This window comes from Podarcis cretensis, assembly GCF_951804945.1.
Source record: "Podarcis cretensis genome assembly, chromosome: 4".
Taxonomy (NCBI): domain Eukaryota; kingdom Metazoa; phylum Chordata; class Lepidosauria; order Squamata; family Lacertidae; genus Podarcis; species Podarcis cretensis.
The window spans coordinates 6,124,745-6,139,101 of NC_137173.1; the positions used below are offsets into that span (position 1 = coordinate 6,124,745).

Consider the following 14,357-nt stretch of genomic DNA (forward strand, 5'->3'; position numbering starts at 1 on the left):
TTTTAACCTTATTTTTTTCCCCTTTGATACATTAAAAATCCATTTATGCTTAATTCCTTATAACCTTTCTGCTAAAGTCATATAACTTCATTCCAACATTTTTCTAGCATTCAATAATTTTACAGTATTTCTGTAAATAATCTTTGAATTTTTTACAATCTTCTTCCACCGACTCTTCTCCCTGGTCTCGGATTCTGCCAGTCATTTCCGCCAGTTCCATATAGTCCATCAACTTCGCGATAAGTATTCTTGCTGCTGTTGTTGCATACATAAAAAAAGTTCTGTCCTTCTTTGGCACCAATTGGCCAACCAGGAGAAAGGCCTCTGGTTTCTTCAGGAAGGTATATTTAAATACCTTTTTCATTTCATTATAAATCATCTCCCAGAATGTCTTAATCCTTGAGCATGTTCACCAAAGGTGAAAGAATGTACCTTCAGTCTCTTTACATTTCCAACATTTATTGTCAGGTAAATTATAAATTTTTGCAAGCTTGACTGGTGTCATGTACCACCTGTAAATCATTTTCATTAAATTCTCTCTTAGAGCATTACATGCCGTAAATTTCATACCTGTGGTCCATAACTGTTCCCAGTCAGCCATCATAATGTTATGTCCAACATCTTGTGCCCATTTAATCATAGCAGATTTTACCATTCCATCCTGAGTGTTCCATTTGAACAGCAAGTTATACATTGACAAGTTCTTAATTTTGGGATCTAACAATTCTGTTTCCAATTTTGACCTTTCCACCTGGAAACCAACTTTTTTGTCCGAATTATATGCCTCCATTATTTGGTAATAATGAAGCCAATCTTGCACTCTGTTTTTCAATTTCTCAAAACTCTGTAGTTTTATTCTGTCTCCATCTTGTTCTAAAATTTCCCAATATTTCGGCCATTTGGCCTCCATATTGAGTTTTTTCTGAGCCTTCACTTCCATTGGAGACAACCATCTTGGGGTTTTATTTTCTAACAAATCCTTATATCTATCCAAACATTCAACAGTGCTTTTCTAACAATATGATTTTTAAACGCTTTATGTGCTTTTACCTTATCATACCACAAGTATGCATGCCAACCAAATACATTGTCGAAACCTTCTAAATCCAACACATCTGTGTTTTCAAGAAGCAGCCATTCTCTCAGCCAGCAAAAAGCAGCTGATTCATAGTAAAGTTTAAGGTCTGGCAGGGCAAATCCACCTCTTTTTTAAGCATCATTTAATATCTTAAATTTTATTCGGGGAAGCAAGAAGCCCTTTTCTTTGCTCTGAGGGACAGGTATGTATCTGACCAACCCCCTAAGGGCCAAGTGGGCAGGGCCAAAAACATCTCCCTTGAAATTTAGGCAGGTAATTTATTATTACTATTATTATTATTATTATTATTATTTTGTTAGATAGCTTAACACACACACAGCCATTGATGCCAAGGTCCCTGCAGGTTCGGTGAGTAGCAGTGCCCATTTCCGGCTGCTTTGCCAGCAACAATCCCTTTGGGACAGAGAGGATGTGGTCCTGGGATGCCATGCTCTGGGTGCGAGGGGATTGCTGCAGTGGCCTCCGTGGGGAGCTGCCCTGGGAGACACTGGGAAACTGGTCCCCAATGCAGCAGCCAGAGTATGGGCTGGGATCCCTCTCTTTATTCCTGGCCTTTCTCTCCCACCTTTCCTTCCTTCCTCCATGTGGGGTTTTCTTTGGGGGGGGGGCTAGTCCACCTCCTCCTCCAGCCTTGGAAAACCATTTGCACATGTTTCCTCTGTTGTGCAATGAGGCTGAGCGATGTCACACAGAGTTAAAGTCCCAGGGACTCCTTTGTTTAAAGAAGGGAGATTTTTTCAGAAAGGGGGGGGGAGGCGGAGGGCCAGAGGAGTTTGGGATCCTCTGATCTCCAGGAAGGAGAGCGTGGCAGACCTGGCCCCTCCCGGATCAGGCCCCCCCCCAGGCCTCCTCCCCTGCTGCAGCCCTGGGACCCCCCCCCCCGTCTCCCCCCTGCATCCTCGGGGGGGGGGGGGGAGAGAGAGGAGACTCACCAGATCCCAGGAGGGGACAGCGAGGCAGCCCTTGCAGGAGAGACCCCAAAGCAAGGAAAGGACTGGGAGGGAGGGGCCTTGGCTCTGGAGGACCTGGCCCCCCCTTGCTTCCTGGCCTCTCTAGGAAGGCAGCTCACTTCCCTTTAACCCTTGCCAAGCCGAGTCCCTCCAGCTCAGCCCTCTCTCGCTTGGCAGAACCTCAGATTCTTATTATTTTTTATGGATTAAGGGGGCAGCTGCCCCCCTGGCTAGGCCCATGCCCAGATATCCTTTTGGGGGTGAGGCTCTTGGCTGGACTCTGAGCATCTCCCTCCCTTGGCCAGAAACCAGAGGAAGAGCTTGCAGGGAAAAGGGCTTTGCAGGAGGCAAGGAAGCTCCTCCTGGAATTCAGGAGTGGAGAGAGAGGAGGGGATCCCAGGGTCATCTAGTCCAACCCCAGCAATGCTGGAATCTCAGCTGAAGCATCCAGGGCAGATGGCCGTCCGATCTCTGCTCAGAAACCTCCAAGGAAGGAGAGTCCCCCACCTCCCAAGGGAGACCTTTCCCTGCCCAACTGCTCTTAGATGTCCCTCAAGGCAGCGGGTCCTGAGTTCTAGCCCTGCTGAAACAATCGCACTGGCTGCCAAGGAGGAAGTTCAAAATAAATAAATCCTATTCTCATCATAAATGAGTAATACTTTCTTATGCATGCTTTTTGTGCTAATATACAAAAGTATGCCATTTCCCTTTCCAGAAATGCTTAATTGCCAATTCAATGAACTGAAAATGAATGGTTGCTGTTATGTTTGGGGAAGCTTTTAATATTTGATGGACTATTGTATTTTTATATTTTGTTGGTAGCTGCCCAGAGTGGTTTGAGAAACCCAGCCAGATGGGTGGGGTATAAATATTATTGTTATTATTATTATTATTATTATTATTATTATTATTATTTAAATCGACCAGAAAGAGGCAGGTGGAATCTCCATGGTTGCTAATAGCATAGCGTTGAAAGGCTAGGCAAATATGGGGAGCCCTAGAGCATCTGCTTGGCATGCAGCATGACCCAGGGTCAACCCCTGACTTCTCCTGCAAGGGCTGGACGAAATCCCTGCCTGGAACTCTGGGGAGACGCTGCCAGTTAACAATGGGTTCCCCCATCTCAGAGCAAGTAGCTCTCCCTCATGGATTCAGTCCTTTCATCACTTCCATCTCCCCAAGAGGCTCCCAAGGCTACTCATCCTCTGCAGTTGAGAACAGACCTAACTGAAAAGAACGGGTTTCTCATCTGGTGACACCAGAGAATTCTAGAAGACATTCACCATTTCCATAGCATTATGGATGCACGATTCCCACAGACAAGTTTCTTGGCAAGACAAGGGCCTTTCCTGGCCATAGAGTGTCCTCCTCAGCATCCCCAACGAAGGAGCTGGGTTGCAAGAGCTGCAGCTAATGGGGGGCTGTCCTCCCCCCTCCCATCTCACCTGGCTGCTAGGCAGGAAAGCAAGACCCAGAGAGAGTTGTGGGAAACCCCGAAACCAGCTTGCTCTGTGACGGATCCAGAGCTGCGACTAATAGAGAAGCAAGATCTGTTCGGGTGTTGATGCAGTGAGCCCCTCCGTCCTACACTCTGGTTGAGTATGTGAGTAAATAAAGCTAGATATCATAAAGACACCCCAGTCTCCGCTGACCTTCGTTCCAAGGAAACTGAAGATGGGTAAGCGCCTGGGACCCCTGGAATCTCACCCCTCAGAGACTGGGGTAGTTTGCAAATACAAATACACATACAATAATTTGTGCCTGTGTTCCTAATAGATAACTAAGTGTGAAGAGCATGTCATGTGCTTTAGCAACAGCCCTCCTGGAAATAAGGAAATGCAACCCCCATTGCTGCTTGACTCAAAAAAGCAACAAGGGAATCTGCTCTGGTGTCCCATGAGGTCTGTGTGGCCCCTAAGTAAGAGGAGCCATTGCTTTGCTTTCTTTTTTAAAAAAATAACTTACCGTAATTAAAGAAATTTTAACATAATCAAACATTCAAATTACATTTTACAATTTGGATTAACACCCCGCCCCACGCAACTTCCCCCAACTTCCCTTCCTGGTTTATAACACCTCTGTTTCTTTTGCTTATAATTTTGTATTGCTTATATATTGAAGAGACAAATGTTATAACCTTCATTTTAATATATAAGGAATACAAAATTATAAGCAAAAGAAACAGAGGTCTCATTTTTACCTCATAATTGTATTTTCTGTTTGTATTTTTCCATTACTCAAATCCTGCCAGTGAGTTCATTTCTATGAATTGTTTCTGTATATACATCTTAAAAGGTTCCCAATCTTTTAAAAAGTCATTATTGTCCTTATCTTTAAGTCTCTCTGATTTAGCTTCGCCATTTCAGCGTATTCCATCAACTTTTCTTGCCAGTGTCAGAGTGTTCAGGAGGGGTTAGTTACGCTGAAGTACTGTCCCTCCGCTAGGAACCTCGCCGATGGTTTCACGAAACCACTAATCTCCCAGAGCCATGGAGAGTCCTGTGAATTGTCTGGGTTTGGGATAACAGTGGGTATGTGTTTCCCCTCAGACGCGCCTGGGGGAGGGACTCCTATGGGAAGTCAGCCAGGATGTCACAGTCCTTTGTTCTGTGAGTCTGCTTTCGCAACTTTTGGTTGCTAAGTGATGAGAAGGGAGTGCAAGGAGACGCTATGCCAGCTGGATCTCCTGCCAGGACTACAAAGTGTTACCGGAAAAATCTGAGGGCTCTCTTTTACAAAAACAAAGACACCAACCAGGATAACTTGGAGCAAAACAGCAGCCTGTAGGCTTGGCCTTTCTTGAGCTGTTGCAACAGGGTGTTCCCCTCACTTGCAGGAGAGAGGAAAGACACAGAAAAATGGTGTGCAAGACCTTATAAAAACTTTTGAAATTCCCATCCTGTAGGTCAAGCCCACCCCCAGTAACATCATGCATACATTACAGAAAGGAGGGGTTGAGGGAGGAGTTGTGGTGGTAACTTGAGTGTCCTGCCACCTGGCTGATTCCCTTCTCCCCCTCCCCATGAGTCATTTTCAGAAGACAAAAGGTAGTCGCAGTTTCCTGCCCCCTGAGGGAAGATCTGATCATTGTCCTTTGTTCCAGTCCATGCTGAATCCACTCCCATATGGAAGTTCTTTGTGATCTTGATTGTCTTCTGTCTAGGACCATCAGGGTTGGCATAGCAACTGGGCAGGGCTCCTGTGGATGTGCTGGGATGTTCAAGGGATTATGGCTGGCCTGTATCAAACCTTCCCCATTTTGTAGTCCTTCCTTCATGGAGTAAAATAAAAGTGGAACAGTGCAAATCTGATGTATGGTTGCTTTTCTATGAATTTATAACAGAAGCGTAGCGTATGTAGTGTGTGAGTGTGAGTGTGTGTGAAGTTTGTACAAACTGAATGATGGGGGGGGGGGTTCCTGCTACAAAAGGACTACTCACTCTTCTGCCAAACCGGGCTCCGAAGACATCGGCTCCTGTCTTCGCCAGCAACCTCAGAACTGTAGTCCTGGCAGGAGATCCAGCTGGCACAGCGTCTCCTTGCACTCCCTTCTCATCACTTAGCAACCAAAACGTTGGCTCCCATAACCTCTTGAACCTCTGCCTGTCCAGTGCATTTCCCCTGCGTACAAAACACTGCTTTGCTCTCAGTGCAATCTTCTGGGAAAACCTCACCTAAGGCAGGAACAGCAGAGATGCAGCAGCGTTGCTGTCGTGAAGTAGAATAGGGAATGAAAAATAGTCCAGGCACGGCTTCTTCTAATCTAATAGCTGTATTTACAAGCAGTAAATTACACCATCGGGAGATTCAGACATCTCCGTCTCAAAGCATAACTCTGACACACTCTAACTGAAATCGAAAGCAGACTCACAGAACAAAGGATTGTGACATGACATCCTGACTGACTGCCGTAGGAGTCCCTCCCTCAGGCACAAAGCACAAGGAGGTTAACTAACCACCACACTCTATAGCATATTCCATCAACTTTTCTTGCCAGTGTTCTTTCGCTGGTATATCATCGCTTTTCCATCTTTAAGCTAGTAAAATTCTGGCCGCTGTTGTCACATACATGAATAGATTTTCCTTATCTTTTGGTAAATCCTGCCCTGAAATACCTAATAAAAATGCATCTGATCTTTTAACAAAGGGTTTTTTTTTTCATTTCATTATAGATTATCTCCCAATAGGTGGAGCCAGGTGGGCCCAGGTCCAGGGGGAGGGGGGTTGCTATGGTGGCAAGGACCACAGACTTGCAGGCGGCCATTTTGGGTTAGCAGTGAGGCGAGTGGAGGAGAGAGCAGCTGGTGGCAGTTGACGGACGACAAGGCGAGGCAATCAGTGGATTCTTATTGTCTCAGTTTCTTATTTCGCTTCTTATTTCATTTATTACTTGTTTTTCTCTTCTTGAAGATGTGCCACAGGCTTTCTTCATCCAGCAATGGTGAGTATTGGAGGAAACAAAAGTAGGGAGAGCATAGCTGTCAACATTTCCCTTTTTTGAAGGGAAATTCCCTTATTCCGAATAGGATTCCTCGCAAGAAAAGGGAAAAGTTGACAGATATGAGGGAGAGGATCCCTCAGACTTGGTCCCCGCTGCCAGGACTCTCAGCTGCGAGGAACGTGACAGCCTGACTTTTGCTGGAGCCAGAACAAGATTTCTTGCTCCAGGTGACAGAGCTGCCAGGCAGCTGCCCTGAGATGCCTCCACGCCCTTCAGGTGTCCAAGCACTGGACAGCGGAGGCCGTTCTGGGGCCGCCAGAGAGGAGGACCCTGCTGGCTTACGTTCAGGTATCCTGTTTGAAAGGGGAATCATCTTAGGGACTTCCTGTGAAATTCTGCGTCAGGGATGCTGTTCCTAGAATGGAGGCACGTGCAACAGGTCAGTCGCGATCTACTGGTGGATCCACAACTCTGGTCACTGCTCCCTGAGAAAAGCTCCACAACTCTGGCCAAAGACAATGGGTAGATGACTGGCAGGTTTTTTATTAAAGGTAAAGGTAAAGGTACCCCTGCCCGTACGGGCCAGTCTTGACAGACTCTGGGGTTGTGCGCCCATCTCACTTAAGAGGCCAGGGGCCAGCGCTGTCCGGAGACACTTCCGGGTCACGTGGCCAGCGTGACATCGCTGCTCTGGCGAGCCAGAGCCGCACACGGAAACGCCGTTTACCTTCCCGCTGGTAAGCGGTCCCTATTTATCTACTTGCACCCGGAGGTGCTTTCGAACTGCTAGGTTGGCAGGCGCTGGGACCGAGCAGCGGGAGCGCACCCCGCCGCAGGGATTCGAACCGCCGACCTTTCGATCGGCAAGCCCTAGGCGCTGAGGCTTTAACCCACAGCGCCACCTGCGTCCCAGGTTTTTTATTACTGGGAGTTATTAACATCTCTTGGAAGTTGGACGTCCCTGCTATAATGCATAGGTATATACACACAAAACAAAACCTGATAAAATTTATAAAAATCTATTAAAAAAACCAACTACTCAGAGACAATTCAGAGTGGGAGAACTCTGAAATTTACCTGCGGAAAGAATCTTGCATGTTATATTTGGACCTTGGCAACCTTTCTTCCATTGTTGATGTACTTCACCCTTATTTCCCCTTTGGGACCCCCTGGGGCAAAGATTTGGGGCAACCAACCATTTTACACAAACACTCAAAAGGGGTACTTCTTACTGCAGTTCCCTTAATGGCTCCCAATTTTACAAAAAGAAATTTGAATCAAGTTTCATGTGCAGAGCATAGCTTTGTCACCTCTTGGTTTAAACCTACTTTTTCTTTTCTTCTTTTTTTAAACCAACGTAGCCACTGTACATGTACAGGGTACATGATTCAGCAATCTATTATACCATTTGAAGTGTTGCATCACCTGACTAAATTACTATTTGAATAAAGCCATGATTGGCTTTTCTTACCAGGGACTCAAGGAAGGCGAAGGGGTAGATTTAAGATTTAAGAGACCAAATTCCCAAGGGCATAAAACCTTTTCAGTTAGTTTAAAATCCACGTTCCCAGTTTGATGTCCTAAGACATATCTGATACATATGCTTTCCTATTTCTTTTTGCTTAGCAAGCAGGCTTATAGATCTGAAACTTTAAATAGATCAGAACTTCAGCATTCAGACAACCCAACAACTCAACTTTCCCACCAAAAGCCAGTAATAAAAGTTTGGACAAGGCACATTCCACCTAATTATGAATTTGTATGTGCTTTAAACCTTGGCTGGACTTTAGCCTATTTGAAGTCTGATTTGAATAACAGACAAAGTGATGAAAATCCCCAGATAATCACTCAAATGCTTGATATCGCCAGCTCTGCTTCAAAACATCACCGCTTTCACCTCCCACTTCTTAACACTCTCTATTCGAAACTCTGAAAACCAATCCTTCCATCTTTTTTCTACCAAAAAGCAAAGCTTGGCTAAATTTCAGCCCATCACCCCACCATAACTTAAAATTCACTATCCAATGCTTGCAGACACATCCCTTCGGTGATACCCAGAATTGAACACATTGTGACAACTTTAAAGATTTGCCACCCCATGTCATTTCTGTAACATCTGCAATCATGTGTGTTGTATTAGCAATTCACTCCTCCCATTGCTGGATATGTGGCTAGTATGTCACATGTCTCTCTTTACTTTCTTAAAAATAAATAAATGAATATTTATTGAATTTTATAACAAATAAAAATACAGATCTCAATCACCATGTTATTTGCCATTGTTTTCCCTCCCCTCTTTTGGACTTCCCTCAACTTCCCCTCTGCTGAATTATTTAGCTTTATTTGTTGTATCCTGCTTTTCTTATATAAAAGCAGTTTCCCAAATCATTTCTCTAAAGTGTCTGTTACTGAAATAAAGTTGTGAACGTTTATTCAAACCCTGCCAGTGAATCCAGTCCATTTTGTTGTTTCTGCAAATAGACTGTAAATGGTTCCCAGACTCTTTTGAAGTCCTTTTTGTCCTTCTCTCATAGTTTATCTGTTAGCTTAGCCAACTCTGCATAGTTTATCAGTTTTTCTTGCCTTTATTCCTTTGATGGTATGTCTTCTGTCTTCCAATATTGTGCAATCAAGATTCTGGCCGCTGTTGTAGCATACATAAATAATATCCATTTTTCTTTTGGCAGCGCTTGGTTTGGGATACCTAACAAAAAGGGTGTTTAAGAAAGTTCATTTTGAACATGAAGCTGTTTACTTTCCTAGGCTTGGAAAGTGTAAGAACGGAAGTCAGTCTTATCTCTTCTGATCTGCTGTGCTTTTGCACTGTTCTGTGTCTCCCTGTCTGTTGCTGGAGAGAGGACGCCATTATGATCCCTTTGGTGTTGTCTGCAAATGTGATGAGCATCCCCTCAGTTCCTTCATCCATGTCATTTATCAAGACCAATGGGCCCAGGACAGAACCCTGCAGCACCCCTCTGGTCACTTTTCCCCAGGATGAGGAGGAACCATGAAGGAGTCCTCTTTGGGTTCGGTCAGTCAAATCCACCTAACAGTTGCCTCATTCAGCCCACATTTTACCACCTTCCTCACATAAATATCACAGAGGACTTTGTCAAAAGCCTTACTGAAATCGAGATGCACTATTTCAACAGCAGTTCCCTGATCAACAAAGTTTGTAACTCCATCCAAAAAAAAAAAAAAAAGAGGTTTCTCTGGCTTCACTTGTTTTTGAGAAAGCCATGCTTTCATCCTGTATATTTATATTGTAAAATCTTCAGATGAACGCAAATAAATTTTAAAAAGAATAAATGAGGATATTGACAAGCTGGAACATGTGCAAAGGAAGGAGATTCATGCCTTTATCTAATTTGGAAACCACACGACCCAGTGCTGCCGACTTGAATAAAATATTGATGGGGGGCCAGGTAAGGCCCGCCTTGCACAATCAGTCACATGATGCATGCATGCCATTTGAATGGCAATGCCTATAAAGGCGGCAACTTTTTAAAAAAGTAATACTTTGAGCCCGTACTTCAATTTCCCAGCAGCTCCCCTTGCCTGGGAGAACACTTCTAGCATTCCATCTCCTCTACCTGTGGCATTGTTCAGCAGTGGGGAAAGTGACCTCTTCACACCGGATGTCCATTTGGTATGGCCCTTTCCAGGTTTTTAACTGCCCCTTGTGTTTGTCTTTCATTTGTTCTCCTATGTGTGTTGCCAGCAGAAGCCACAATTCTGTGGGTACTCTAGGTGGCGCAGAAAGCACCTAGAAGCTCCCTAAAGGTTGAAGTGCTGATCAAACTTCTGTTTTGCGCTCTATTAATTCCAATTAGCAGTACTGGGAGTGGTTCAGATTCTGGGGCAGTGCTTTTGTCCAGCAGAGGGTGTCACAGGGCCAGCCTACTTTCCCTTTGAAGCAAACTTGGGTCTCCAGCTGGTTTTGGACTACGGCTCCCATCATCCCTAGCTAGCAGGACCAATAGGGAGGGATGATGGGAGCTGTAGTCCGGGAGCTGCTGGGGACCCAAGTTTGGGAAAGCCTCTTTTAAAGAAACTTTTGCGTTTTGCCCGGAAAGATGGGACCTGTCCACGTTTGTATTTTATTGTATTTTGTTTTTCTCATGACATTTGTGAGTTAATTTTTTTATTTTTTAAGAGAAGGATAAAAGGTTGTGTTTTTTTTTGGGGGGGACACCAAAAACTGGGGGGTGGCATCCTCAAATATTTTATTGGGGGATGGGTCAAAGACACCTAGGACTTTAAGGGTTGTAGCCTATTCCCTACACCCACAGGTCTCAGGATGGTTACAACATAAAAGCACCACATAAAAACACAAAACATCACATGTTAAAAGGGCATTAGATGTATTTTTTTTAATTATTTATTAATGTTCTTATGTTACATCGGTAAACATGATCATGTGACATCACAAGGCTTATTTTACTATGATTTTCAACATGTATACAAAGTTGACATGCTAAAAAAAAAAACAAGGAGAAAAAATTATTCCAAAATCATATATGTACCAACACTTGGGACTTCCTGTCTATCCCGTTGTATATTCCTTTTTCACATATGAATATATTCTTATTATTGTATATTTCTTTACATTTTTTTCTAATACATTCCTATATCAATATGTACCCTTGGTCTTATTTCTCAACTCAGTCTCTTTCCAATGTCAATTGAATGCTAGCATAGATACGAAACTTTACTGTATTTTTGAACATATATCTATCCCGTTTTTAAATAATTTTTTGTTTTGAAGTGCCTCTCAGGCTATTTGTCAACTGCACCATTTCAGCAAATTCTTGTAGCTTGTTATGCCAGTCCGTTTTTGTCTTCCTTCCACCCCTTTCCCACCTAAGTCCGAGCTGTGGCCGTTGCATATAAAAATACCTCTCTAAAGGCATTCGGGATGTCCCTGCCAACAATACGTAACAGAAACCCCTCTGGTCTTTTTAGAAAGGTTATTCCAAACACTTTTTTTAACTCATGATAAATTAAGGCCCATAATACTTTGATCTTCATACACATTAATTAGCCAAAGCCTGGATTCTAAAGCTGTATAATGGTTTTTCCCACCTTTGTATGGATTCTTTGATGGGAAGTGAGATTGTGGCTCTGACTGAAGCTCTTTCAACATTCCACACACTGATAAGGTTTCTCCCCTGTGTGAATTCTTTGATGGGTAGTGAGATGGGAGCTCTGACTGAAGCTCTTTCCACATTCCACACACTGATAAGGTTTCTCCCCTGTATGAATCCTTTGATGGGTAGTGAGAGAGGAGGTATGAGTGAAGCTCTTTCCACATTCCACACACTGATAGGGTTTCAACCCTGTATGAATTTTTTGATGGGAAGTGAGAGAGAAGGTCTGACGGAAGCTCTTTCCACATTCCACACACTGATAGGGTTTCTCCCCTGTATGAATTCTTTGATGGGAAGTGAGATGGGAGCTCTGACGGAAGCTCTTTCCACATTCCACACACTGATAGGGTTTTGCCCCTGTATGAATTCTTTGATGGGAAGTGAGAGAGGAGCTATCAGTGAAGCTCTTTCCACATTCCACACACTGATAGGGTTTCTCCCCTGTATGAATTCTTTGATGGGAAATGAGAGAGGAGCTCTGAATGAAGCTCTTTTCACATTCTACACACTGATAGGGTTTCTCCCCTGTATGAATTCTTTGATGGGAAGTGAGATTGCGGCTGTTTCTGAAGCTCTTTCCACATTCCACACACTGATAGGGTTTTGTCCCTATATGAATTCTTTGATGGGAAGTGAGAAAGGAGCTATCAGTGAAGCTCTTTCCACATTCCACACACTGATAGGGTTTCCCCACTGTATGAATTCTTTGATGGGAAGTGAGATGGTGGCTGTGACTGAAGCTCTTTCCACATTCCACACACTGATAGGGTTTGGCCACTATATGAATTCTTTGATGGGAAGTGAGATGGTGGCTGTGACTGAAGCTCTTTCCACATTCCACACACTGATAAGGTTTCTCCCCTGTATGTATTCTTTTATGGGAAGTGAGAGCGGAGCTCTGATTGAAGCTCTTTCCACATTCCACACACTGATAGGGTTTCTCCCCTGTATGAATTCTTTGATGGGAAGTGAGATTGTGGCTGTGACTGAAGCTCTTTCCACATTTCTTGCACTGATAAGGTTTCTCCCCTGTATGAATCCTTTGATGGGAGGTGAGAGAGGAGCTATCAGTGAAGCTCTTTCCACATTCCACACACTGATAGGGTTTCTCCCCTGTATGAATTCTTTGATGGGAAGTGAGATGGGAGCTCTGACTGAAGCTCTTTCCACATTCCACACACTGATAGGGTTTCTCCCCTGTATGAATTCTTTGATGGGAAGCAAGATTCTGGCTGTGACTGAAGCTTTTTCCACATTCCATGCACTGATAGAGTTTATTTCCAATAAGATTTTGTTGATGGTAAGTGTAATGGGAGCTCTCACTGCAGCTTTCTCCACACTCCAAATTTTTACGTGGCTTCTCCTCTCTGGGGATTTTTTCACGGTCACCTTTGTTCTCGATATCCAATTCATCAGAATCTGCAATGGAGACAAAAAGGGATTAGAGCCTCCGGAATAAATGGAGAAGAACTTAAAGGAGTTGTGTCATATGACAAAGACACATGAGAGCAGAAGCAGGAAACAGAGCTCAGATGACAGTTGCTCTACCCCTCCTCTCTGCCTTCCGCTGCTAACTCTCCTCTCTCTAGGCCTGCTTCTTCTCTTGCTGGCAGCACCTGAGCTTCGCTGCCAGTCGTCTCTTTGGTCAACCCAAGACTGACAGGAGCAAAAACAAAAACCTGAAGCTACTCAGCTTCCCTAACAATTCTGAAGCTGACATTTAAGATGGCCTCCGAAGTTGAGACCAGCCCAATCTGGTGGGATGCGTTCAAGGGAAACGGGGGCATTTGGCAGGCCCCCAGCTGGCTCCAGCCCACCGGCCGGTAACCGAGCAAACTCCAGTCGGTGGAACAGCATCAAACAGCGACCCGCAGCTTCAGAACTCTTCAGAAGCTGGAGCACCCTCTAATCAGCAGAGGGTCTTTGCGACAGAAGGGTGGACAGAGGCATATGTAACATAACTTATATGCAGAATTCATCATGCGAAAGGCTGGGCTTGATGAATCCCAAGCCAAAATTAAGATTGCCGGAAGAAATATCAGATATGCAGATGACACAACTTTGAGGGCAGAAAGTGAGGAGGAATTAAAGAACCTTTTATTGAGGGTGAAAGAGGAGAGTGCAAAATATGGTCTGAAGCTCAACATCAAAAAAAGGAAGATCATGGCCACTGGTCCCATCACCTCCTGGCAGATAGAAGGGGAAGAAGTGGAGGCAGTGAGAGATTTTATTTCCTTGGGCTCCATGATCACTGCAGATGGTGACAGCAGTCACGAAATTTAAAGACGCCTGCTTTTTGAGAGAAAAGCAATGACCAACTTAGATAGTATCTTTAAAAGCAGAGACATCACCTTGCCAACAAAGGTCCATATAGTTAAAGCTATATGGGAAAGTTGGAGGGCACAAGGAGAAGGGGACGACAGAGGATGAATCATAGAATAGAATCATAGAGTTGGAAGAGACCACAAGGGCCATCGAGTCCAACCCCCTGCCAAGCAGGAAACGCTGCGAGATGGTTGGACAGTGTTCTCGAAGCTACGAGCATGAGTTTGAGCAAACTGCGGGAGACAGTGGAAGACAGGAGTGCCTGGCGTGCTCTGGTCCCTGGGATCACGAAGAGTCGGACACGACTAAGCGATTAAACAACAACAACAGTGGCCAAAACTGTGGAAGCCTTTTGGGAAAAAAGTGTATTTCAGAGGTTTGATGGCTCATAA

At 44.4% G+C, this 14,357-nt stretch overlaps 3 protein-coding genes across 5 annotated transcripts in view; all 3 read right to left on the reverse strand.

The window, feature by feature from the left end:
* The window catches only part of LOC307214917 (uncharacterized protein), a 59,216-nt gene that overhangs the window by 36,584 nt on the left and 8,275 nt on the right, over positions 1-14,357 (reverse strand). The gene's annotated exons all lie outside the window — the stretch shown is intronic.
* The window catches only part of LOC307214667 (uncharacterized protein), a 92,274-nt gene that overhangs the window by 22,935 nt on the left and 54,982 nt on the right, over positions 1-14,357 (reverse strand). The window lies entirely within an intron of this gene.
* LOC307214888 (uncharacterized protein) lies at positions 8,696-13,159 on the reverse strand. The gene is made up of 2 exons (XM_079973959.1): positions 10,084-13,159; positions 8,696-9,338 (listed from the first exon to the last, which is right to left on the reverse strand). Exon 1 carries the CDS (start codon positions 12,899-12,901, stop codon positions 11,630-11,632), a length of 1,272 nt encoding a protein of 423 aa, XP_079830085.1. The 5' UTR covers positions 12,902-13,159; the 3' UTR covers positions 8,696-9,338; positions 10,084-11,629.